Genomic DNA, 21,479 nt, shown 5'->3' on the forward strand with positions numbered 1-21,479 from the left:
TGATTTATACTTGGAGTGCGGAAATATGTCTGTGTGTTTATGAAAATTACGCAGCTCCATGGGACAACTAATAGTTATGTGAGTGGCTAGGTGGCAATCACAACGAGCGCTACTCTCTTCCCCACCGATTTCTCGCTAGCCTGGATAAGTTGGCTCGTATAGCTCTGCGGTCCCAGAATCGCATTGCACAAAACCGCAGCTCGTTGGCAGGAAATCACTGCAAGGGCCACTGCAGCGTATCTGGGCCAGGCAACCAGGAAAGCTGGAATATGCTGAGCCAACTGCCTCTCTTCGCTGGCGGCGAGATTGTCCGGGGATTCGGACGCGGCTCCAAAGAACTGGGCATTCCAACAGGTTGGTGGCTATGCGCACTGAGCCTCGAAGGTCATTGCTAATTGATAACCAAACCACTTATTGTTTCCGCGCTCTTAGCTAATTTTCCACTGGACGTGGTGAAATCTCTGCCGGAAACCCTGCCCACGGGCGCATACTACGGTTGGGCGAATGTGGACAACGGACCCGTTTACAAGATGGTTCTTAGTATCGGCTGGAACCCCTTCTACAACAACAAGGAGAAGAGTGTGGAGACGCACATGCTGCACGACTTCAACTGCGACCTGTACGGCCAGATACTAAAGATCTGCATAGTGGGCTATCTGCGCCCGGAGCGCAGCTTCGACTCCCTGGAATCACTGATAGCCGCCATCCAGAACGATATCGCAACGGCGAAGGAACTGTTGGAGCAGCCTGACAAGGCCAAGCTGAAAGAGGCTCCCTACTTCGTCGAGAAGCTCTGACGGAGAGGTTAAAATGATTATTCCAGAAGCTATCTTATCACATCGAATATCGACCCAAGTACTTAAGCTGGCTGTTTGCATTAAATTCCGATTCCCTCATCATGACACCAAAAACAAAAGCTATCTCGTTTATATTTTCTATAGGATTTATATCAGATTTAGTTTGGCCATCAGGTAATAGCTAAGATTGTGAATTATATATCCCTAGGTGATGATCCGGTGGCTATATTGTTAACGAATATCATATAATACATACATACATATATGGGCTAAATAATGGGGAAAAAATGATTCAAGTTGTGTATGTTTGTAATTTATGTTTAAAAAACAAAGTAAAAAAAAAAGTTTTTTTAGTGAATACAATAAAAAAAAATATTTTTATCAAATATAAAAATTTGTACAATTTTTTACACCCAGTTTGAAAAAATAATAAATACCTTTTATCGATCAAACCAAAATCCACCTATCGATAGGCACGACCGATCAATATTAGGCTTGATCGCCGATTTCCCCCCGACCCCCTCCGCACAGAATTAAGCTGCGCGTGCGAGCGCAGGATTTTTCGTGTATAAAACAGTTGCATAAACCAACAGGTTAGTCAGATAGCCGCCAGCTGCCCCAGAACCTGCAATCTTCGATCCGATTACCATATTGCACATATATTTCCCAGCAGCAACATGTCGACGCCACAGCAACAGCAACAGCATGTGCGCGTGGTCGAGCAGCAGCCGCAACAGGTGGAACCAGCTGAAGGGGCCGCGACCTCCAGCTCTATCGGTGGCACGGAATCCATATCGGCCAGCAAGGAGCTAACCGGTTTGACCCACGAGTGCGGCGTGTTCGGTGCCATTGCTTGCGGGGATTGGCCCACGCAGATGGACATTGCGCACGTGATCTGCCTGGGGCTGGTGGCGCTGCAGCATCGCGGTCAGGAGTCCGCTGGCATAGCCACCAGCGAGGGCAAGTGCTCCAAGAACTTCAACGTGCACAAGGGCATGGGCATGATCAGCACCCTGTTCAACGACGACTCCATGAAGAAGCTCCGCGGCAACCTGGGCATTGGGCACACGCGCTACTCCACCGCTGGTGCCTCCGAAGTGGTTAATTGCCAGCCGTTCGTGGTGCATACTGCCCACGGAGCACTGGCCTTGGCCCACAATGGCGAGCTGGTCAACAACGAATCTCTAAGGCGAGAGGTCTTGGCCAGGGGAGTGGGATTGTCCACCCACAGCGACAGTGAGCTGATCGCGCAATCCCTTTGCTGCGCCCCCGAGGACGTCTCGGAGTTGGATGGACCCAATTGGCCGGCTAGGATCAGACACTTCATGATGCTAGCCCCGCTTTCGTACTCGCTGGTCATTATGCTGAAGGATAAGATCTACGCTGTGAGAGACACCTATGGCAACAGACCGCTCTGCATCGGAAAAATCGTTCCAATCAATGCTGGACATGGAAATCGCGAGGATACGCCCGCCGACGGTTGGGTGGTTTCCAGCGAGAGCTGCGGCTTCCTCTCCATTGGAGCAAGGTATGTGCGAGAGGTTGAGCCCGGCGAGATTGTGGAGCTCACCCGGAGTGGGTATCGCACTGTGGACATAGTGGAGCGACCCGATTTCAAGCGAATGGCTTTTTGCATCTTTGAGTACGTGTACTTCGCCCGAGGCGACAGTATCTTTGAGGGTCAAATGGTCTACACAGTGAGGCTGCAGTGCGGCCGGCAGCTGTGGCGCGAAGCACCGGTGGAGGCGGACATCGTTAGCTCCGTTCCTGAATCTGGAACAGCGGCGGCGCATGGATATGCCCGGGAATCGGGCCTTGACTTTGCCGAGGTACTCTGCAGGAATCGATACGTAGGACGTACCTTCATCCAACCGTCGACCAGGTTGCGCCAGCTTGGCGTGGCCAAGAAGTTTGGAGCTCTGTCGGAGAATGTGGCTGGCAAGAGATTGGTCCTTATCGATGACTCCATCGTGCGGGGCAACACTATCGGGCCCATAATCAAGCTGTTGCGGGATGCAGGCGCTAGGGAGGTGCACATACGCATAGCTAGTCCGCCGCTGCAGTATCCTTGCTATATGGGTATCAATATACCCACGCGCGAGGAGCTGATTGCCAACAAGCTGAACGCCGATCAGTTGGCCAGACATGTGGGCGCCGACAGTCTGGCTTATCTTAGCGTGGAAGGTCTGGTTGAGGCGGTGCAGCAGAAGCAAAGGGATGCAGCAGGCGATGGACAGTCCAAGCCCACGGGCCACTGCACCGCCTGCCTCACTGGCGAGTATCCCGGTGGACTGCCCGACGAGTTGAGTTGGTAATATCTTCCAGAAACCAGTTTTATTACTCTCTTTTGCCCACCAACCACACAAACAGAACGATTGCAGTATCAAAAGCCATTGAGGGCGCGGAAATGCTGTCACAAATTTTGCATTTAGCTTATCTAGCATTACAGACTCACTCACCCATTCCCATATACACTCTCTCTACCTTCTTAGATCCTAAGCGAAGGGCCATCGAGCTCTCCCAAACTTGTTTTGTCTCTGAAACTACACACTCATAGTACAAAATATAGCCCTCTATATTGCCCCCCCTGGAGTTTTTTGATTCAGAATGCCAATAATAAAGACATTTAGAATAAGAAGAAACCTTGAATAGTTCCAGTTTCTGTGGGACCTTGGGGGTGTGGCATTACATATCCGATATCATCCAGTGCAGGCCAAGGTATGCTCAATCAGCCGATCGGTTAATGCTTCAAGTCATAAGCAGATCAAGGGAATTATACATTTCTGAATTAAAGAAAACTTTTAAGAAAAGCAAGTTATTTATTCAGTTTTCTTAGCTTTTATTCTTAATTGTTGCTGATACCTATTTATTTTTATTTACTTCTAATATGTATATATTTCCATAAAAAAGTCAAACGTCTGCCAAAGATAGACTCTATAATAACGTAAGATCATTTGAATTTAAGACTCCAGCATATTTTCAAAGTCCTTTAGCTCCAATTCTCGTTCGATGACCTGCGTATACAGATTGTCAAGTGTTTCCTGCATTCGCTGCTTCAAGGTGGCGTTCTGGATGGAGGCAATCTCCGTAGATTTCTGAGACTGCTGGGCTTTTAGATCACTTATTTGCCGCGTCAACTGACTGATTTTCTCCTGGACCTGCTGTTGCGTGTATTGCGGCTGCGGATCCTCCATGAACTCCATGTTCTCAAACTCTTCCCGCTTGGCCAGCATCGAGCTGTCGTAGAAGCCACTGGGAGCAGCCAGGTTGGAGCTGGAACCGGCGGCGCTCAGCTTTGGACTGCTCGGTTCCTGACCAAACATGGACTTGCTGAACTCATTCTGCTCCATTTTCATACCGCCAGCACCAGTATTGCTGCCACTGGCGGCGCCAAAGAAGTCCGACATGCGCGAATCATCGGCTGAGAGGCGTGATGATTCTTCCAGCTCCCGTCGCTGCCCAGTGGTGTTGCCTCGGTCGGGTTCATCTTCGTCATCGGTGGTGGATACCTCCTCACCGAAGATGTCGTGGGCGGCAACGCCCATGTTGGGCGCTCGGTGGGTGGGAAAGTTGCTCGTCTCATCGTCATCAGACTCCACATTGATATCCCGCTGCGAGCTATTCTCCATGATGGTCTTATCGCTGGCATGCATGGTGGTTTCATCCTGCATATCGTCGTCGGCATCGTTGTATGGCTTGATATCTGATTGATCCAAGTCATCCATGGGCTTATCCTCCTCGTTGATGATCTCGTAGTCCACCCTGACGGCTTCGTTATCAATGCGTAGCAGGTGCTTCACTTCCTTCTCGATTTCCGGGGCTTCCACGTTTTTCTTTTTCAGAGTTTTCCGGAATCGACGTTTCCTCACGTTCTTGCACGGCGGTGTAATGCCGTGCGGAAACAGATACTTTTTGTCCACCTTGTTGGGATCCTTCTTCTTATTTTTGTTGGGTGATTCCTTTTCCGTTTCGTCGTCGGGTTCCTCCTTGCAGATGAGTATCTGGCAGATGTCCGCTGATTTGTAGAAGCTCTTGTTATCAATGGTCTTGTAGCTCTCCACCACGGTGGGCAAATCCACGAGCTTCGCATACAGCAACTGGTCATCCAAGCGGACTTCTCCATAGCGCAGATCTTGGTCCAGTTGAATGGTCAGTCGGTCCTTTACGGTTCCGGCATTTATGGCTTCATGGACATTGTCAGCGAGTTCCTGAGGATTATTAGAAGTTATTAGAATCATTGAGTAAACAAAGCACTTCACCTCACCTTGGGTACGCGCATAATAAACTGGCTTTCCAGCTCCACGCCATCTTCTCGTGGCTTATGCTCTCCTTGCTTAACCTTGTCGCTTTTCTTTTCAAACATTTTAAAACGATTTAATGGTCTAAATACGCGATTTATTAAGAAGTAAACATTTGTGTTTCTAAATCTTAGATTTTGAGTGTTGAAAAACGACTTTAGATGAGTAAGATGGCTTTCGTAAAGTTCCCACGGTAAATAAATTTTTAATTTATTTTATAAAAATCAACATTTAATCCAGTAACTTTTTTGATTGAATTTAAAATTATTATATTTATGAAAATTTCCGGTTTTATAAATTTAACAAAAATGACTGTCACGAGATATTTGTGCGCTGCTCAACACTGTTCGTGATAACGATAACATATCGGATGACCAACTGTCATAACCAACCCTGCTCCAATTTCTTCTTCTCATCCCATTTGCTATGACGGAAAACACGAATTAATGTGGATTTTGATTAGTTTATAACATAGAAACGCATAGGAAGTTGATTAATTAGTGCTCACGTCAGTCGAAGGGGAGAAAGCAAGGCGGACGACATGCAGGCGAAGGGAATGCTGGCCGGTCTTTCGGCGCTTCTGCTCTTGAGCACCTGCTCGGCGCTGTACGAAGACCAGATCAAAAAGTTCGACTGGTGAGTGGCATGATATCTGACCATTGACCCGGCGTTAATCCGGTGGTTCCGTCAATCCCCCCTGTAGGCGAGGCGTGAATGTGGGTGCCTTGCGGCAGTCCCGCGTGGACCTGAACCACTTTCAACCGCGAATTCTGCTGAGCACGAACGAGGGTGTCGTGGCCAGTGTCTGCGTAAAGACCGGCGAAATTGTGTGGCGCCAGGTGCTGGAGCAGAAACCGCGGGGCGATATCAAGCTTCTGCAGGTGAGCGGCTTCTCGGACGACAGCAGTGACACGGCCGCCGCTCCCATTGGCAGCAACATGGGTTTCGATATGCTCACCGTTCAGGGACATGCACCGGCTCTGGTGCGCGGCTGGAACACCAACATGGGCGCTCTCGAGTGGGAGTGGTCCACCATGCCGCTGAACACGGAGCGGGCCCTGGATGGCCTGTGGTTCTACAGCAGATCAGTGCTATACCACGTAGTGCCCACCTGGAAAAGCCACTTGGAAGTTACTGCCTATTTTGCCAGCTCTGGCCACAGCACTGGAAGTACCAGCAAAGTAATGGCCTCGTGGATCACGCCGGAGAATTGCTTACTCAGCGGCACGTACTACATCTGCGTGGATGGCAAGCAGTTGATCAGCCTGGATCTGGTGTCCAAGAGTGGCCAGGCGTTCCGGACAGCGCTCGAAGCAGAGCCCAAGAGCAAACTCCAACCCTTGGCGGTAAGACATTAAAAATCAAGAGTTTTTTTCATATAAAAAGCAACCAATTGCTATTATTTAATAGGGTCTCAATGGTGTGCTCATCGCGGATGGAAAACTCATAAGTGTGAACAAGGACCAAGCCGTCTGCAGTGGACTGCAGAGCTCCAGCTATGCAGTGGGCACCTTTAACTATCGTAAAATTCTGGCCTATGCGGATGTCGCTTCTGGAGTGGGTTTCTAACTATTGAATATCTTTTAATTTGATAAATTTATAAGTGATTTTTGTTCTCTTAGATTCTCAAGATCAATGCCGTTTATCTGGATAACTGCTCGCCGGTAGCCGAGCTTGAGCAGGGTGTGCCCTTCCCCGAACACTTTGGCACACCATCGCTGAATAGCTTCGACTGCAAGCTGAAGCGCAATGGAGAGGGCAAGGGCTGCCTGTTCCTGTTCAGTACAAGTGCCGAGTCTATTCTGGCCGTGCAGGGGGGACGCATCCGTTGGTCGCGCGAGGAGGCTCTAGCTAACGTAATCGATACGCAGTTTGTAGATCTGCCGCTGGCCGATACCGAGGGTACACTGGAGAATGAGATGAAAGGCAAGGCCGGTGAGTATTGTTTTGAGAAGATGAACTCCAATTGAAATTCTAAATGATTTTCTTCTAAAATTGCCCACCAAAGTGGATTTCACAAGTTTCGAGAGTAAGTCAATTTGAGAAAAAATAATGTGCGAGAGTGTTGTATTTTGTTGTTTATAATTTGCAATGCTAGTTTGTGAAAAGTGCACACAACCACAATTTTCCTATGTTATGCAAGTCTCTAGATTTTGTTTTATTTATTTTTATATACATTAACTGAAATTAGTTTAATATCTCAAGCTCATCGACTTCCCCCTTAAATAGGAGATATTGTCAGCGCATTTTTGCGACGCATCACCACTCAAGCGGTTCAAATCCGAAGCCTGTTCCTTCATGTCATCGGTCTTGGTCCGCCGCCAACGGCTACTCAGCGAGCTGGCCTGGTTCGTGATTCCTTTGGCCTCCACAAAATGCTGGTTGTGCTGACACGTTCTGGAAAGATTTTTGGCATTGACAACATCTCTGGCAAGCACCATTGGCAGCTGTATTTACCCAATGTAAAAGGCTTTGACAATGCCGAGCAGATGCGTCTGATTATCCAGCGATCCGCCAAGCACTTTCCTCTCCAGCCACTCTGCACCATTTTGGCCCAGGATGCTGTAAGTCTGCTTGGGTACTCTAATTGGTTTCCTAACTAAAAACTTTATTTTTGTAATAGGCAAATGGCAACGGCGTGCTCTACCGCTTCAATCCCATCACAGGCCAAGCCTCAGAGGGCGGCCTCCTGCAGCTGGACTACAAAGTTAAGCAGCTGTCTCTGCTGGGCGAGACTGAAAATGATTTTGTCAAGGGAATTCTCTTATTGGATGCCTCCAACAAGGTTCATGTATATCCCCAGCATGCTACGTCATTGGTAAGGCTCTAATAGGTTAAATATATACATTTACTTACCCCTAAATTACTTCTCAGGCCGATGGTTTGTATCTCTACACAGCCGATGTGAAAACCTCCGAGTTGACGGGATACTTTGTGAAATATGCGGGCGGGGTAAGTTTGTCTCTGTTCCCAGTTCCCTGGACTGTCCCCTAATTAACCTGTTTCCGCAGCAATTGTCGAGCACGCACATTTGGAACGTCCGTCTGGGTGGCCACAATTCTGAGCAGCAAATTATCGGCGTCGCCGGAAAGAATCCCATCGAGCATGTCCACTCGCAGGGCCGTGTGCTGGGCGATCGTTCGGTGCTGTACAAGTACATTAACCCAAATTTAGTGGCTTTCGTTACACAGGCGCCGGATGCCACCCACAAGTGTAAGTTTTAAAGCACTTATTTTAAATATTATATTATTAATGAACCTCCTCTCCCCAGCTATTCTCAATTTGTATCTGGTGGATGTGGTCTCTGGTTCTGTCATTTTCACAATGACACATCGCAAGGTGCGGGCTCCATTGAGTATTGTCCACTCGGAAAATTGGTTGGCTTACTCCTATTTCAACGAAAAAGTACGACGCACAGAGATTAGTAAGTAAACGATTTGTATCTCTATATTAAATTCACAGCGAGTTAACCTTAATAATTCAATTTAAAGCCACCATTGAGCTGTACGAGGGCAAGTCCCAGGCCAATAGCAGTGTTTGGAGCTCCTTGCAGGCGCCACCAATGCCGCTTGTTGAGCGTCAGTCTTACATCATCCCAACCATAGTCGAGGCTCTGAGGGAGACGATCACGGAGCGCGGTATTACCAATAAGCATGTGCTGAGTACGTTATACAAACTCATATTTGATCAGATGTTACTAATCGAAATTTTGCATACTCCTAGTTGGCACCTCCAGTGGTTCCATTGTGGAAATGCCGTGGCATTTGCTGGACCCCCGCCGTCCCATTGCCTCCACCACGCAGGGCCGAGAGGAGGGAGCCATTCCCTACATACCCGAGTTGCCTTTGCCAACGGAGAGCCATATAAATTACAACCAGACGATCGCCCGCCTGCGTAATATTTACACAGCGCCCAGCGGTCTGGAGAGTACCTGTCTAGTCGTTGCCACGGGCTTGGGTAGGCATTATCTAATGGCAGGGCCTTTAATATTTTCTAACAATTCGTTTCTCTTTCTAGATTTGTTCGTTACGCGCGTGGCGCCATCAAAGACGTTCGATTTGTTGAAGGAAGACTTTGACTACATATTAATTTCCATAGTGCTAGTCGCGCTCACATCGGGCTCGTTGATTGTTAAGCATTTAGCGTCGCGTAAATTGCTTAAACAGGCGTGGAAGTAGGCGTGGCATTATTATAAAATAATTGCTTTATATACATATACAATTTTACTGCGACCAAAAAATACAACAAGTGAGAGGACGGAATAAAGAGCAGCGGAGCGAAAAAGCGATGAGAATATTGATATAATATAAAATAATTTTGGTAGTCGCATTACATACCATAATGCAATCGATAAAACCCATTTCTCAACGCTAAGCCTAGGCAATTATTTATAAATAATTATATAGAGTTAAACATCAGATAATTATAATTAGCTGTTGAAAAGGTTTTCATTGCATTTTTGTGTTCCTTAATTTGTGTACGTTTCAATTTCCATTTATGAAAAATATCAGCATTGAAAGTGTGTGTTTGAAAAATCTAGTTAATAAAGAGCATTTGTAAAGGAGGAAAAAGGTAAAATAAAAAAAGAAGTTTTTCATCAATTTAAATGAGTTTTATGTGTTCTGGCATTGTGAGAGCTGATATTCAATTTATAGATTTATTTTTAAACCTTTTAATATATATTTAATAAAAAAAAACATTAGTTAGACTTTTTAAATAAATAACATTTAACTAGATAATTAATAATTTAAAATAATTTGCGCAGAGCTAATTCAAAAGCGCCCTCTGGCGGTGGTATTAATCGTAGTGTTGAAAAATGCAAAAATGCACTGCTGAAGAAACTGATGGTGATGAGATGATTTAAGGTTTTTAAGATATATTTTAATTAATTTCCGAGTTACATTATTTTCTTAATATTTTTTTTTTATTTTGAAGGTCTAATATCTTAAGGCTCTCCTGAAAAATCCTATTTTGAAAATCGATGTACATGATAACTTTAAATATGTATTCTCATCCAATCGGTTTGGATTTTGGAGCATAACTTCTTTAAATAATTCTAAGCTTTTTTTTTAATTTTATAGAGATTTTTATTTAATAAATTAATTTAATTTTTAAGTTGGAAATCAGGGTTTTGACTTCAAGAAAAAATTTTAAAAAATAAAAACTCTGCTTGAGTACCTCGGGATATTTATCCTTTAAATAATGCAATATATATTATTACTCCTAGACCTCTAAATATCTTTTTAATACAAAAATTTTAAAGATTTTGATCGAATGGTGTGTTATTTTCTGATCGTCCCTATGGAAGCTATAAGCTTTAGTCGTCCGAATTCATAAAATTAATAAACAGATTTTAGAATCATAAAACGTGGCCATATCTTAAATTAGATGAAAATATGTTGAAAAACATCGAAATGAAAATATTTTTCTATTAATTTCCGGATTTTTCTATGAAAAGAGATTGCCTTAAAATACAAGTTTTCTACTTTAGTTGTAATAATTTACAGAAATATGTTTTCAATTCCTACAAATGCTCAATAAGCTTACTGCTCTATCCCCAGTTTATCTTGCAAACATATTTTCTTTCATTACATTTATATACCCTTGCAGGGTATTATAATTTCAGTCAGATGTTTGCAACGCAGTGAAGGAGACGTTTCCGACCCTATAAACCATATATATTCTTGATCAGCATCAACAGGGGAATCTTTCTAGACATGTCAGGAAGAAATCTATTTTTTTGCCATTTTTGCAAAATTTTATAAGGGGTTACATCATTAAAATTTTTGATTTTGATAAAAAATTGAATTTTCAAAATTTTTAAATGAAGTATGAAGATTTATTAACTGTAGAAAATCTTGCACAGAAAATCTTTTCCGATTTAAAATTAATGCTCTTTTGGCCGAGTTATGATATTTTTATACCCTTGCAGGGTATTATAATTCCAGTCAGAAGTTTGCAACGCAGTGAAGGAGACCTTTCCGACCCTATAAAGTATATATATTCTTGATCAGCATCAACAGCCGAGTCGATCTAGCCATGTCCGTCTGTCCGTCTGTCCGTCTGTCCGTCTGTCCGTCTGTCCGTCTGTCCGTCCGTCTGTCCGTCCGTCTGTCCGTTTCTACGCAAACTAGTCCCTCAGTTTTAAAGCTATCTGAATGAAACTTTGCATATAGTCTTCTATATACTCTCACTGCTATATATGTCGGAACGGGCCGGATCGGACGACTATATCATATAGCTCCCATACAAATGATCGATAAATTTTTAGAAAAAATATTATAACTTAGCTGTTTTTCAACATTTTTGCACCATTTTTTAGATATGGCCATTTTATATTATCCGAAAAGTGCTTGTCAAACTGTAAAAGTTGAATCTCATTTGGACCAGTGCTTATCAAACTGTAATCTGAATTTCCGCCTAAAAGATGCCACGTTTTTAATAGAAAACCCCAAAAGTATGCTTTAATTTTTTAATAATGCTAATGAGCATCACAGATGCAAGTGAGCAAAATTTTTCATTCAATTTGGCCGCTTTCCAGACTGGGGTAACAGGCGAACAGAAACCAGCAGCAAGCAACTGAAAACTGGTATAAACTGTTATAAAAACTTTTGGGCAAATATAACAATTGGTATAAACTGTTATATTTCATTTTATGCATTTATACCTATTTGTTGCCGACAACAACAGCTTGATGGCAACAACAACCCCTTTACAACAACATCCCTGCAGCAGTCCATACAAATTTCTGAAATTTTCCATGCAAATTGCCCGTTTCCCAAATTGGGGTAACAGGCGAACAGAAACCAGCAGCAAGCAACTGAAAACTGGTATAAACTGTTATAAAAAGTCCAAGTTTCGAACCATTGATCTTGGAGTAAGCGAAGACTCAAACCAGATGTGACCATATTGTAAATTTTTTTGGCTAAAATGTTGCTTAAATGCACCTGGGCACACTGAATCTGACTTTGCATCAGTGATGCTCATCTATCTATTTTGTCCCAATAAAGAAATATAGCTAGATGGGCATCACTGCTATTACGCCTGATATATTGCCTCCCAAAATTGCAAAATAGCTACATGAGCATCACTGATGCAAAGTCTGATTTTATAGCCTCCCAATATTGCAATATAGCCAGATGAGCATCACTGCCATTAAGCCCGATTTTATAGCCTCCCAATATTGCAATATAGCTAGATGAGCATCACTGATGCAGATGAGCATCACTGATGGAAGTGAGCATCATTGATGGAAGTGAGCATCACTGATGGAAGTGAGCATCACTGATGGAAGTGAGCATCACTGATGGAAGTGAGCATCACTGATGGAAGTGAGCATCACTGATGGAGATGAGCATCACTGATGCAAGTGAGCAAATTTTTTCATTCGATTTGGCCGCTTTCCAAACTGGGGAACAGGCGAACAGAAACCAGCAGCAAGCAACTGAAAACTGGTATAAACTGTTATAAAAACTTTTGGGCAAAAATAATAATTGGTATAAACTGTTATATTTCATTGTATGCATTTATACCTATTTGTTGCCGACAACAACAGATGGATGGCAACAACAACCTTTTTACAACAACATCCCTACAGCAGCCAATCCAAATTTCCGAACATTTCCATGCAAATTGCCCGTTTCCCAAATTGGGGTAACAGGCGAACAGAAATCAGCAGCAAGCAACTGAAAACTGGTATAAACTGTTATAAAAAGTCCAAGTTTCAAACCATTTCGGAGCCGGCGGAAGTAAGCGGAGACTCAAACCTTTTGAATCCAAATTTAGGTGTTATTTTACAACTGCACCTGGGCACACTGAAACTGATCGTCGTTAAATTCAAATTTGACAGTTAAATTCAAATTCAAATTTGGCAGTTAAAATATTTAAAAAAAATGTTTAAATTCTAAACAAATTTTAAAAATCTAAAAAAAAAGTTAAAATATTAGAAAAAAATTTTAAATCTAATTTGAGACATGAGCTTCTGGTATTTTATCAGAATTTTGGTATACATTTTATGAAAATCGGACGACTATATCTTATAGCTGCCATAGGAACGATAGGGAAAGTAATAGACAAAATTATAACTTCGTTGTTTTTCAATGTATTTTCATTTACTTTGAGACATGAGCTTATTTCAGAATTTTGGTAACAATATTATGAAAATCGGACAACTATATCATATAGCTGCCATAGAAGCGATCCGTAGATGTAGAGAAAATGTAAAGCTGGGAATGTATAACTGTAACTGTCAAACTGTAAACATAATAAGTATAGGTAAAATGTTATGAAACTCTGTTTAGTGTCTGTTTTCGGCATTATAATTTATGATATAAATATGAAAACCAATCTGCAAGGGTATACAAACTTCGGCTTGCCGAAGTTAGCTTCCTTTCTTGTTAATTTTAAAAAAATCAAGAAGTTTTTTAATATAAAAAATCCGATTTTATAATACAAAATAATATTTTTCTAAGTCAAGGAATCATTTCCGACCCCATAAACCATATATATTCTTGATCAGCATTAACATGCGAATCTTTCTAGACATGTCCGGAAGAAATTGATTTTTTGGCCATTTTTGCAAAATTTTATAAGGGGTTACATCATTAAAATTTTTGATTTTGATAAAAAATTGAATTTTCAAAATTTTTAAATGAAGTATGCAGATTTATTAACTGTAGAAAATCTTGCACAGAACAGTTTTCCGATTTAAAATTAATGCTCTTTTAGTCGAGTTATGATATTTTTAATTTTAAGAAAATCAAGAAGTTTTTTAATATAAAAAATCTGATTTTATAATACAAAATAATATTTTTCTAAGTCAAGGAATCATTTCCGACCCCATAAACCATATATATTCTTGATCAGCATTAACATGCGAATCTTTCTAGACATGTCCGGAAGAAATTGATTTTTTGGCCATTTTTGCGAAATTTGATAAGGGGTAACAACATTAAAATTAGCAAAAATGGCCAAAAAGTTTTATTTCTTAAAATTTTAAATTTGGTATGCAGTTTTTTTTAAATTAATAAAAACTAACACAAAACTGCTTTCCGAATCGAAATGAATGAATTTTTGGCTTAGTTATGATATATTTTAATTGTTACCTGCAAGGGTATACAAACTTTGGCTGGCCAAAGTTAGCTTTCTTTCTTGTTTCTTTTGTTGCAAGTTAATCCATTTCCTGTTTTACGTTACTTAAAAACTCGATGCAAAAAATCCAAGCTCACTTAATCCCCAGGTCAAATTGCAGACATAACATATTTTCTTTCATTCCATAGACGTTTATTTGAGCTTACAGCACGTAAAGTGAAAGTAATGTGAGGCGCGAAACGAAAATAAATAAGTAGAATGGGAATGGTAGAGTGGCAGGGGGTTGGAGATTAGGTGGCTTTCAGGAAAGCCTCATGCTTGTACACTTCGATCACGCTCTCGATGATCTCCCACTGGTGCTCGCGGGAAAAGTCCTTGACCAGTGGCTTGTACCACATGGCCGACTCATCGGACTCGTCCGTGAGGGGCACCTGAACACCGTATGTCTGCAGGGCCAGCGATAGACAGCCGATGGCCACATGGGTGGGCTTGTACTTGAGGATGTTGGCGCTGTGGTGGAAGTCTTGCAGGTAGGAGGCTGCAGCCTTGGCAATGGGCACCGAGTTCCACACCTCGGCGCCCACCCAGTCTTGTAGGGTCTTCATGTAGTAGAGTAAGTACTGCAAAAGATCGATTTTTAGGTGAGTTTCTAGGAACTGCCAGCTAAAGTATTCACCTTGTGTGCCAGGTCGATGTTGAGATCGAAGCCCAGGGTGCGTGTGATGAGCAGCTCCGCCTGCACAATGGCATCGCGCATGGACCAGTACTCGTCGTTGAGATCCAGCGGATCGTTGCCCCTGTTGAGGGTGCAATATGCCACGTTGATCACATCGCGAATCTTCACACTGTCGTCGTCTTTGATCTTGCCAGCCAGGTACAGTGAGGACGCGGCAATGAGCTGTTTCATTTGGGGGTTATGTCTGTGAGATGCGTTACACTTGTAAGGGAACCCAAATACGCACGAACTCATCGTAGTCGCTGGACTTGACCTCCCGGAAGAAGCGGTGGTACACAATGGCCGCACAGGCAGCCGTCAGGGGCTTCATCTTCAGCTTGGCGGCGCACTCGAAAATGTACAGGGGCACCAGTCCGGGTTTGTTCAGCTTCCTGGCGGAGGTTCAAGCAGGTTAAATGGAATCCAACACCAGCCATCATCGTGGCCACTCACCTATAGTCGATGGGCTTCAAGCCCTTGTTCGAATCCACGTGCTGCTGCAACGACATGACATCCAAAACGTTCTTCATTCTCGCAGGCAACTGCCGAGTCGGGCGGATTTATTTATTGAAACTGGGAGATGGGATAGCAGGCAGCACGGATTTTGATTGCGAGTTCGTTGGCCCACGCAGCAGGCTGGATAAAGCGATACTGCAGGTCAGCTGGGAGCTGCGACGGAGGAGACTCACCGAAAAATCGAGAGAAACCGGTTCGGACTGCAAGACGAGGTGCAATCGGAACGGGAAAACTAACGGGGCGACCGGCGAGGCGACTACAGCTGTTTCGATTTCACTTAAAATGGTGGTTGTTCAAAATTATCCATTTTCCCCAGTTCAAAAATAGTTGACAAACCGGCTCAACAGCTGTTTTGCTTAGGCAGTGTTGGACAACAAGAAAATGTATTTTATAAACAATTATTTTATTTATTTATTTATTTTATAAGTAAATATTTATTTTAATTTAATTAAAAATACCAAATTAATTAACAGAAATCACCCTTGAACGATGTCCCATCTCTAACAGTGTTGGCAACGCCGGACAGTGTTGGTCAACGTCGGATGGCACAACAACAATGCTGTCCAATAAACAAAACATATTTTTTATACAGAAACAGAACCATTCCCAGAGCTAAAAGACAACCATGCGAAAGACATGGGTGAAGCGAGAAAACATTTACTACAAGCCCTTCTACAAGCAGAAGTCCAAGGTGTTCCTGCTGCTCATCTTCCTGGTCGGAATATCCTTCATCGCCTATCAGGTGAGCCCGGACGAAGGGATACTATATGGGTTTAAAGTGCGGACGCTAATGAGTGAAATAAACAATAATTAGGCCTTCTCGCTGAATCAGCTGCCGGGAGTGCCTACACCTTGGAACCTGCAACAGATCAAGCGGAAGCACCAGCAGATGAGGCAGTCGCTGGGCAGCAAGCAGCGCGACGTCGACGACTTTGATGGGGGTGGAGGCGGAGCCATGGCTCCAGCTGCTCCCGCGGGTGCTGGCACAGCAGCTGGAGCCGGGAACGAGGATCCCATCAAGATCATTCGGTAAGACGTGGAGACTGGCTACCACAATGAACATTTTACTCACTTGGCTTGCTTCGTTTCCAGGGGCACCCGCCTCTTTGACTACGATGCCTACAAGCCCAACTTCAAGGGCAAATTCCGGTGTTTGGATGGCACGAAGGAGATCCCCTTCGATCATCTCAACGACAACTACTGCGATTGTGAGGGCGACGGCAGCGATGAGCCCAGCACGAACGCCTGCTCCGTGGGTCGGTTCTACTGCCGCTACCAGAAGCGTCACATTACGGGTCGGGGCCTGGATGTTTACGTGGCCAGCAGCCGGATAAATGACCACGTGTGCGACTGCTGCGACGGCAGCGACGAGTGGACGACGGCGGTCAAGTGCTCCAACAACTGTGCGTAGTCCGGCGCCATCTAACCTCTTCCACATCCACCTGCCCCACCTCGTGTGCGCACCCAGGACACCACCAATCTCAAGGATGAAGCTGTCGGGCACATCACAAGCGATATTTTTTGTACGAGTACAATAGAATTGTAATTTATTTTTAAAATAAGTAGATGGATTAAAAAGAAATAAGTCCAATGAATACCATTGAGTGTTGGTACTTACTCTCAATGAATTAGCTAAGTAGGTTTTGGGTTTCTGCAATTGATTTTTGTATTAATGGTGGAGTATCAAAGAAATCGTCGATTTGATAAGAATTTATGTACATATGTATAAGGGACATGGACTTTGTCTCGTGTTTTTGAATTCAATAAAAATTTGTTTAGATAGCAGAAGTGGCATCACAAATCAGAATGTGGCAAGCAAGAGATTCAGATTCATGGAAAATTTGTTCTTTTAGCACATTAATTAGACTCTAATTCGTGGTCTAATTAATGTGCTAAAAGAAAAATTCGACATGAAATGTCCGGTGTGTAAATTTTTGTGGCGAAGCAGCTATAATTAGCTTGTTAAATTAAAAACCATATAATTAGACAACATTTAGACAATTTTGTGTTCAATTTTGTTCTAAAAGATTAAGATATGGATTCTTTTAGATAATATCAAAAATGATTTAAACCCATAGCAATATCCATGGCTGTCCTGTAGTTGTAAAAACCGAAAAAAAGTGTAAATTTTAAATTTTTTTTATCCATATATTATGATTTTTATTTACCAGACTCACAAATATCAGTAGAATTTACATTGGGAACTCTCTATTTAGTAGATTTCATTTGCTTGACTTTCTTCTTAGAACTCTCTTCCGTTTCGTTTCAAATTCGCAGCGTTTTTTCTTTATCATTTATAATGCTTTAATTTACATCTACAAAACACATTTAATTGTATGATTCTCTGTATTTTTCTTTTATTAATTAGGTTTCCTGCCTAAATTGTGTGTGTGCGTGCGCTCTTTTAAGCAGCACAACTTACATTGACAAAACTCTCGTAAAGCAATTTTGAACTGCAAATTCGACAAAGGTACGAAATTTTTGTGTAATTTTTTAATCCTTTCTCTATGCACTATATAAGTTTAATTGGATTCGTGTTTGATCGGTTTGTCGGTTGGTTGGAAAAGCGGAAGCGGTAATGATGATTTCCATATCGATTAAATAGTGTATAAGCAAAGGACCCTACAATACCAAGATTGTGCTTGTAAGGGCAGTTATGCATCTTGTTATTATAAGGCCTTTGGTATAAGGAACGCGCGCCATTACAATTACTTATCGCATATGGATCGTACTTGGCAAAAGTTCACTTTATTCCCACATTGAGTACTTCTCCCAGCACAATTAGAAAAAAACCTACGCGTACTACGTATGTTATGTCTCCTGGACGAGAAGCTTCTCTATCGGCTTCTCGCAAATAATTTGTTACTTCGGCCCCAGTTTGCGCAATCGAATCTGGGGATCGTCGTCCTAAGTAAAGTACATTTTGTCGTGGGATCCTTGCCAGTTTGCAACTTAAATTAAAGCTCACTTAATGCTAGGTAATACTTAATCAAAGGGGGTTTTTTGTGTGTGTGTGTGGGGTTCTGGGGGTGTTCTAAGATTGCTGCGTCGACGTACATACATATAAATTCCTTGGGGGGGTACTTAAAACGATAATTGCTTGAGTCAATGAAGGATGCTTGCCTTGCGAAGTGTTCTTGGTTCGTGTGCGCAAATCACAAATCGTTTTTCGTTTACAAATAAATTAGCTTGGAGTGTTTGTATACATAAAAGAGATGATTTTAAAATCAGCATATAAATATATATATACTTGTAGACATATGTACCTATATTATTGCACTGATGAGATTTTTGCTTCACTTTAGGGGCCAATAATTACGAACATGAGGTGATGTAAAATAGTAGAAAATAAAAAAAAAAATGGAAATAAATAAATACATATACACAAAATATAGACACACAAAACGACACTTTGGAATTGACTGGGGAAAGGTAGGTGCTGGCTAATGGTGGTTCCAAGAAACTGTCTCTCGTACAAGTACACATTAGATAGAGTTAGGTTACAGATCTAACGGCAAAGCGTATAATACAATTTCTGCAGTTTGCGTTTCGAGCGACACTGATGGTGCGAGTGGTGATGCGAATGGTGATGCGAATGGTGGTGCGAGTGGTGGTGGTGGTGATGCCTGTGGGAGTGCTGGTGATGCTGATGATGGCGTGACTGCGGTGGCTGAGGCAGCTGCTCCTGCTGTTGTTGCATATGGCTGTGATGATGATTATTTACAATGCTCCCGGCGGCGGCGGATGAGGAGGCGCTGCTCAGGGCCACCGCCGACGAGATCAGGGCCGCGGCCAGGCGCGATGAGGAGGCCAGTGCCAGCTCCGGTGCGGCGGCCAGCAGCTGCTGGTGATGCTGTCGCAGCTGGGCCACCTGTTGGCGCTTCAGGGCGGCAGTTCCCTTGCGCATTGCATGCAAACGACGCCTGTGGTGGTGGTGGTGCGGATGCAGTTGCAGCTGTCACTTTGCCTCCTCGCCGCTTTCCAGTAGACTGTTGTTGCTCCCGCCGTTGTTGGTGGCCACCGCCGACTGATCGCTAATCCCCACTCCCTGCTGCTGCTGCTGTTGCTGGAGCTGTTGCTGCTGCTGGTTGAGGGCATGGACGTGCTGACAAAAGGCCTGCAGCACCTCAAAGTGGGTCATAAGGTTGGCCGGTTGGTTGTCATAGTGCAGGTGCCGGGTAATCGGCGCATTCAGCCTCCTTAGCATCTCAGTGAACAGCTTCTCCTCCTTGCGGATCCAGGGCCGGCGGTCGTCCTGCACCTGGTAGGGCGTCAGGTGGACGTGGATGTTCATGCCTGCTTAAAAATTCCCATTCGTTAGTCGAGGAGGTCTCAAAGAACAGGACTCTCTCTCCACTTACCCATGCGCGTTAGCGTCTCCAGCAAGCTACGCGATGTGATCCATGTGTTCTTCTGGCCTCCATGACCGCCATCCAGCCAGTACATGTCCGAAATGCGTGAGAGCAAGCGGCACATGCTGCTGTCGTCGGGCGTGAGGGTTTTCAAGTAATGGAACTCGTAGATGAACTGCAAGAGAGGTGGAAAACGAGAGATTAACTAATGGTCACTAAGCTAATGATTCCCACAATCCCTTCAGGACTGTAGCGCAGGCACAACCAGTTAACGAACCAAACGCGACTCACTTGATTGAGCACGACGCAACCCTTGCTGAAGCCAATCAGCACCAGCTTGGACTTGTCCAGGTTGAGGTTCTCCCGCCACCAAAGGGGATTGCTGTCGCTGGGGGTTGCCGCCGTCGTTGCTGTTGCCGCCGCTGATGTAGCACTTGCATTTGCTGCCGGAACCTGCCTCGTGGCACAGTCATTGTTGTAGTGCTCCACATTGTTGGTGGCAGAAGTCAACTTAATGGCCGCCGCCTGTTGCGTTTGCTGCTGGATCTGATTGTTCGCCTGCTCCTCCTGATGGTTGTTCGCACTGGCCTCGTTGCTGCTGCCAATGTTGCCATTATTTCCAGTCACATTATTGACCGTCTCCGCCGCCTCGCTGCCCACAATGGGAAATATAACAGCACCGTCCGCATCCACGGTAACGTTCTCCTGCACCTGAAGTATGTCTATGTCCATATCCTGGCTGCTGTCGTTGGAGGAGGGCGCCGACTGCGAGTTGGACTCCGAGGTGACGGTGGCATTGGATAGCGTTAGAGCAGCGGCCGCAGCAGCAGCTGCCACTGCCGCCGCTGCAGCCGCCGCCTGGGCGGCCTGATCAAGGATCTCGTTCTCGGGTATGGAGATCAAGCGCTGCGATAAGTTCTGCAATAATCTGTAGACGAGATGGGGAATTATAAGTATCACAGGGATGCCTTCAAGAAGGATTCTCACTCACTTTTCCAGATGTTGGAGGGCATGGTTCATGGGTGTATGATCTGGGACCCCAGCATTGTTGCCTCTCACAAAATTATCAAAGCAGCTAAATGTCTTGAACTCCATGCTGTAAAAAACGAGAATTGTATAAATGATTTAAACGTAAAAAACCTGACTTACCGCACTGGCCGGATGACGATGATGTGGGACCTGGGGAAGGCCTCGCGCAGCAGAATGGCCGAATTCTCGAGATTGTACTTCATGTAGCCCCTGCTGTCGCGATTCGTCTCCATGCTCTCAGGAAAATCCTGAACGTCGCCGCCAAAGTATATAATGGCCGTGGAGTCCTCCGGCACGTGCTGCGACTGTTGCTGTCGCACAATTGGCGGGCAGTAGACAATGTCATTGGCCCTGTTTTGGAATCCGGCCACAGAGAAGATGCGGAATGGGCCGGCCGAAGTGCTTGGCGTGCACAAACGCTCCCCGCTGCCGCCGCCAAGCATGCCCTCGAAGTTACGGATCCGCTCTTGCAGTTGCAGGAATTGATCAATGGTGAGCTGGAGGATCGTTCGAGATTACTATTGATGTCGTTGGGGATTTAGTCAGTCACACAGTTAACACACTTTTCACTCATACACAACATGTCCTTAATAAATTCGTAGTTATCCTAAATAATATACATATTCTAAGCCCAAAAACAGAGGTCTCGATAGCCAAGTTAATAAATTTTAAGTGAATTTCG

General features: G+C 44.1%; 7 protein-coding genes across 11 annotated transcripts; 4 read left to right on the forward strand and 3 right to left on the reverse strand.

Annotated features, from left to right (window-relative positions):
* Positions 1–11: 11 nt before the first annotated feature.
* On the forward strand, positions 12–916 carry Rfk (Riboflavin kinase). Its single transcript, XM_017165910.3, has 2 exons — positions 12–354; positions 433–916. Exons 1-2 carry the CDS (start codon positions 270–272, stop codon positions 795–797), a joined length of 450 nt encoding a protein of 149 aa, XP_017021399.1. The 5' UTR covers positions 12–269; the 3' UTR covers positions 798–916.
* A 343-nt stretch (positions 917–1,259) lies between these two features.
* On the forward strand, positions 1,260–3,439 carry Prat (Phosphoribosylamidotransferase). Of its 2 annotated transcripts, none has more exons than XM_017165993.3 (2): positions 1,260–1,390; positions 1,468–3,439. In XM_017165993.3, the coding sequence occupies exon 2, from the start codon at positions 1,475–1,477 to the stop codon at positions 3,110–3,112; it is 1,638 nt and encodes a 545-aa protein (XP_017021482.1). In that variant the 5' UTR covers positions 1,260–1,390; positions 1,468–1,474; the 3' UTR covers positions 3,113–3,439. The 2 variants fall into 2 exon arrangements, with proteins under 2 accessions (XP_017021482.1, XP_017021483.1); XM_017165994.3 differs by having other exon boundaries at positions 1,262–1,390; positions 1,471–3,439.
* Positions 3,440–3,632: 193 nt separating this feature from the next.
* Positions 3,633–5,350, reverse strand: Taf7 (TATA-box binding protein associated factor 7). Its single transcript, XM_017165992.3, has 2 exons — positions 5,062–5,350; positions 3,633–5,005 (listed from the first exon to the last, which is right to left on the reverse strand). The coding sequence occupies exons 1-2, from the start codon at positions 5,158–5,160 to the stop codon at positions 3,758–3,760; spliced, it is 1,347 nt and encodes a 448-aa protein (XP_017021481.1). The 5' UTR covers positions 5,161–5,350; the 3' UTR covers positions 3,633–3,757.
* A 133-nt stretch (positions 5,351–5,483) lies between these two features.
* Positions 5,484–9,696, forward strand: EMC1 (ER membrane protein complex subunit 1). Of its 2 annotated transcripts, XM_017165996.3 has the most exons (13): positions 5,484–5,731; positions 5,799–6,441; positions 6,506–6,652; positions 6,718–7,030; positions 7,104–7,124; positions 7,325–7,659; positions 7,719–7,913; positions 7,970–8,047; positions 8,107–8,308; positions 8,367–8,519; positions 8,587–8,757; positions 8,819–9,052; positions 9,113–9,696. In XM_017165996.3, the coding sequence occupies exons 1-13, from the start codon at positions 5,637–5,639 to the stop codon at positions 9,271–9,273; spliced, it is 2,748 nt and encodes a 915-aa protein (XP_017021485.1). In that variant the 5' UTR covers positions 5,484–5,636; the 3' UTR covers positions 9,274–9,696. The 2 variants fall into 2 exon arrangements, with proteins under 2 accessions (XP_017021485.1, XP_017021486.1); XM_017165997.3 differs by lacking the exon at positions 7,104–7,124 and having other exon boundaries at positions 5,486–5,731.
* A 4,671-nt stretch (positions 9,697–14,367) lies between these two features.
* Positions 14,368–15,757, reverse strand: koko (cyclin Q). 2 transcript variants are annotated; one of them, XM_070287060.1, is made up of 5 exons: positions 15,590–15,757; positions 15,354–15,536; positions 15,148–15,292; positions 14,862–15,083; positions 14,368–14,805 (listed from the first exon to the last, which is right to left on the reverse strand). In XM_070287060.1, exons 2-5 carry the CDS (start codon positions 15,428–15,430, stop codon positions 14,476–14,478), a joined length of 774 nt encoding a protein of 257 aa, XP_070143161.1. In that variant the 5' UTR covers positions 15,431–15,536; positions 15,590–15,757; the 3' UTR covers positions 14,368–14,475. The 2 variants fall into 2 exon arrangements, with proteins under 2 accessions (XP_070143161.1, XP_017021454.1); XM_017165965.3 differs by having other exon boundaries at positions 15,354–15,757.
* Positions 15,758–15,933: 176 nt separating this feature from the next.
* Positions 15,934–17,011, forward strand: LOC108074086 (uncharacterized). 2 transcript variants are annotated; one of them, XM_017165967.3, is made up of 3 exons: positions 15,934–16,158; positions 16,249–16,445; positions 16,509–17,011. In XM_017165967.3, the coding sequence occupies exons 1-3, from the start codon at positions 16,042–16,044 to the stop codon at positions 16,825–16,827; spliced, it is 633 nt and encodes a 210-aa protein (XP_017021456.1). In that variant the 5' UTR covers positions 15,934–16,041; the 3' UTR covers positions 16,828–17,011. The 2 variants fall into 2 exon arrangements, with proteins under 2 accessions (XP_017021456.1, XP_017021455.1); XM_017165966.3 differs by having other exon boundaries at positions 15,936–16,158; positions 16,231–16,445.
* A 554-nt stretch (positions 17,012–17,565) lies between these two features.
* Positions 17,566–21,240, reverse strand: LOC108074082 (mitochondrial protein C2orf69). Its single transcript, XM_017165962.3, is given in 5 exon segments — positions 17,566–19,712; positions 19,778–19,943; positions 20,060–20,696; positions 20,760–20,864; positions 20,918–21,240. Coding segments are annotated over 5 exon segments (2,019 nt in total). The 3' UTR covers positions 17,566–18,924.
* Positions 21,241–21,479: the final 239 nt, after the last annotated feature.

The sequence above is a fragment of the Drosophila kikkawai genome, chromosome 3R (genome assembly GCF_030179895.1).
Source record: "Drosophila kikkawai strain 14028-0561.14 chromosome 3R, DkikHiC1v2, whole genome shotgun sequence".
NCBI classification, from domain to species: domain Eukaryota; kingdom Metazoa; phylum Arthropoda; class Insecta; order Diptera; family Drosophilidae; genus Drosophila; species Drosophila kikkawai.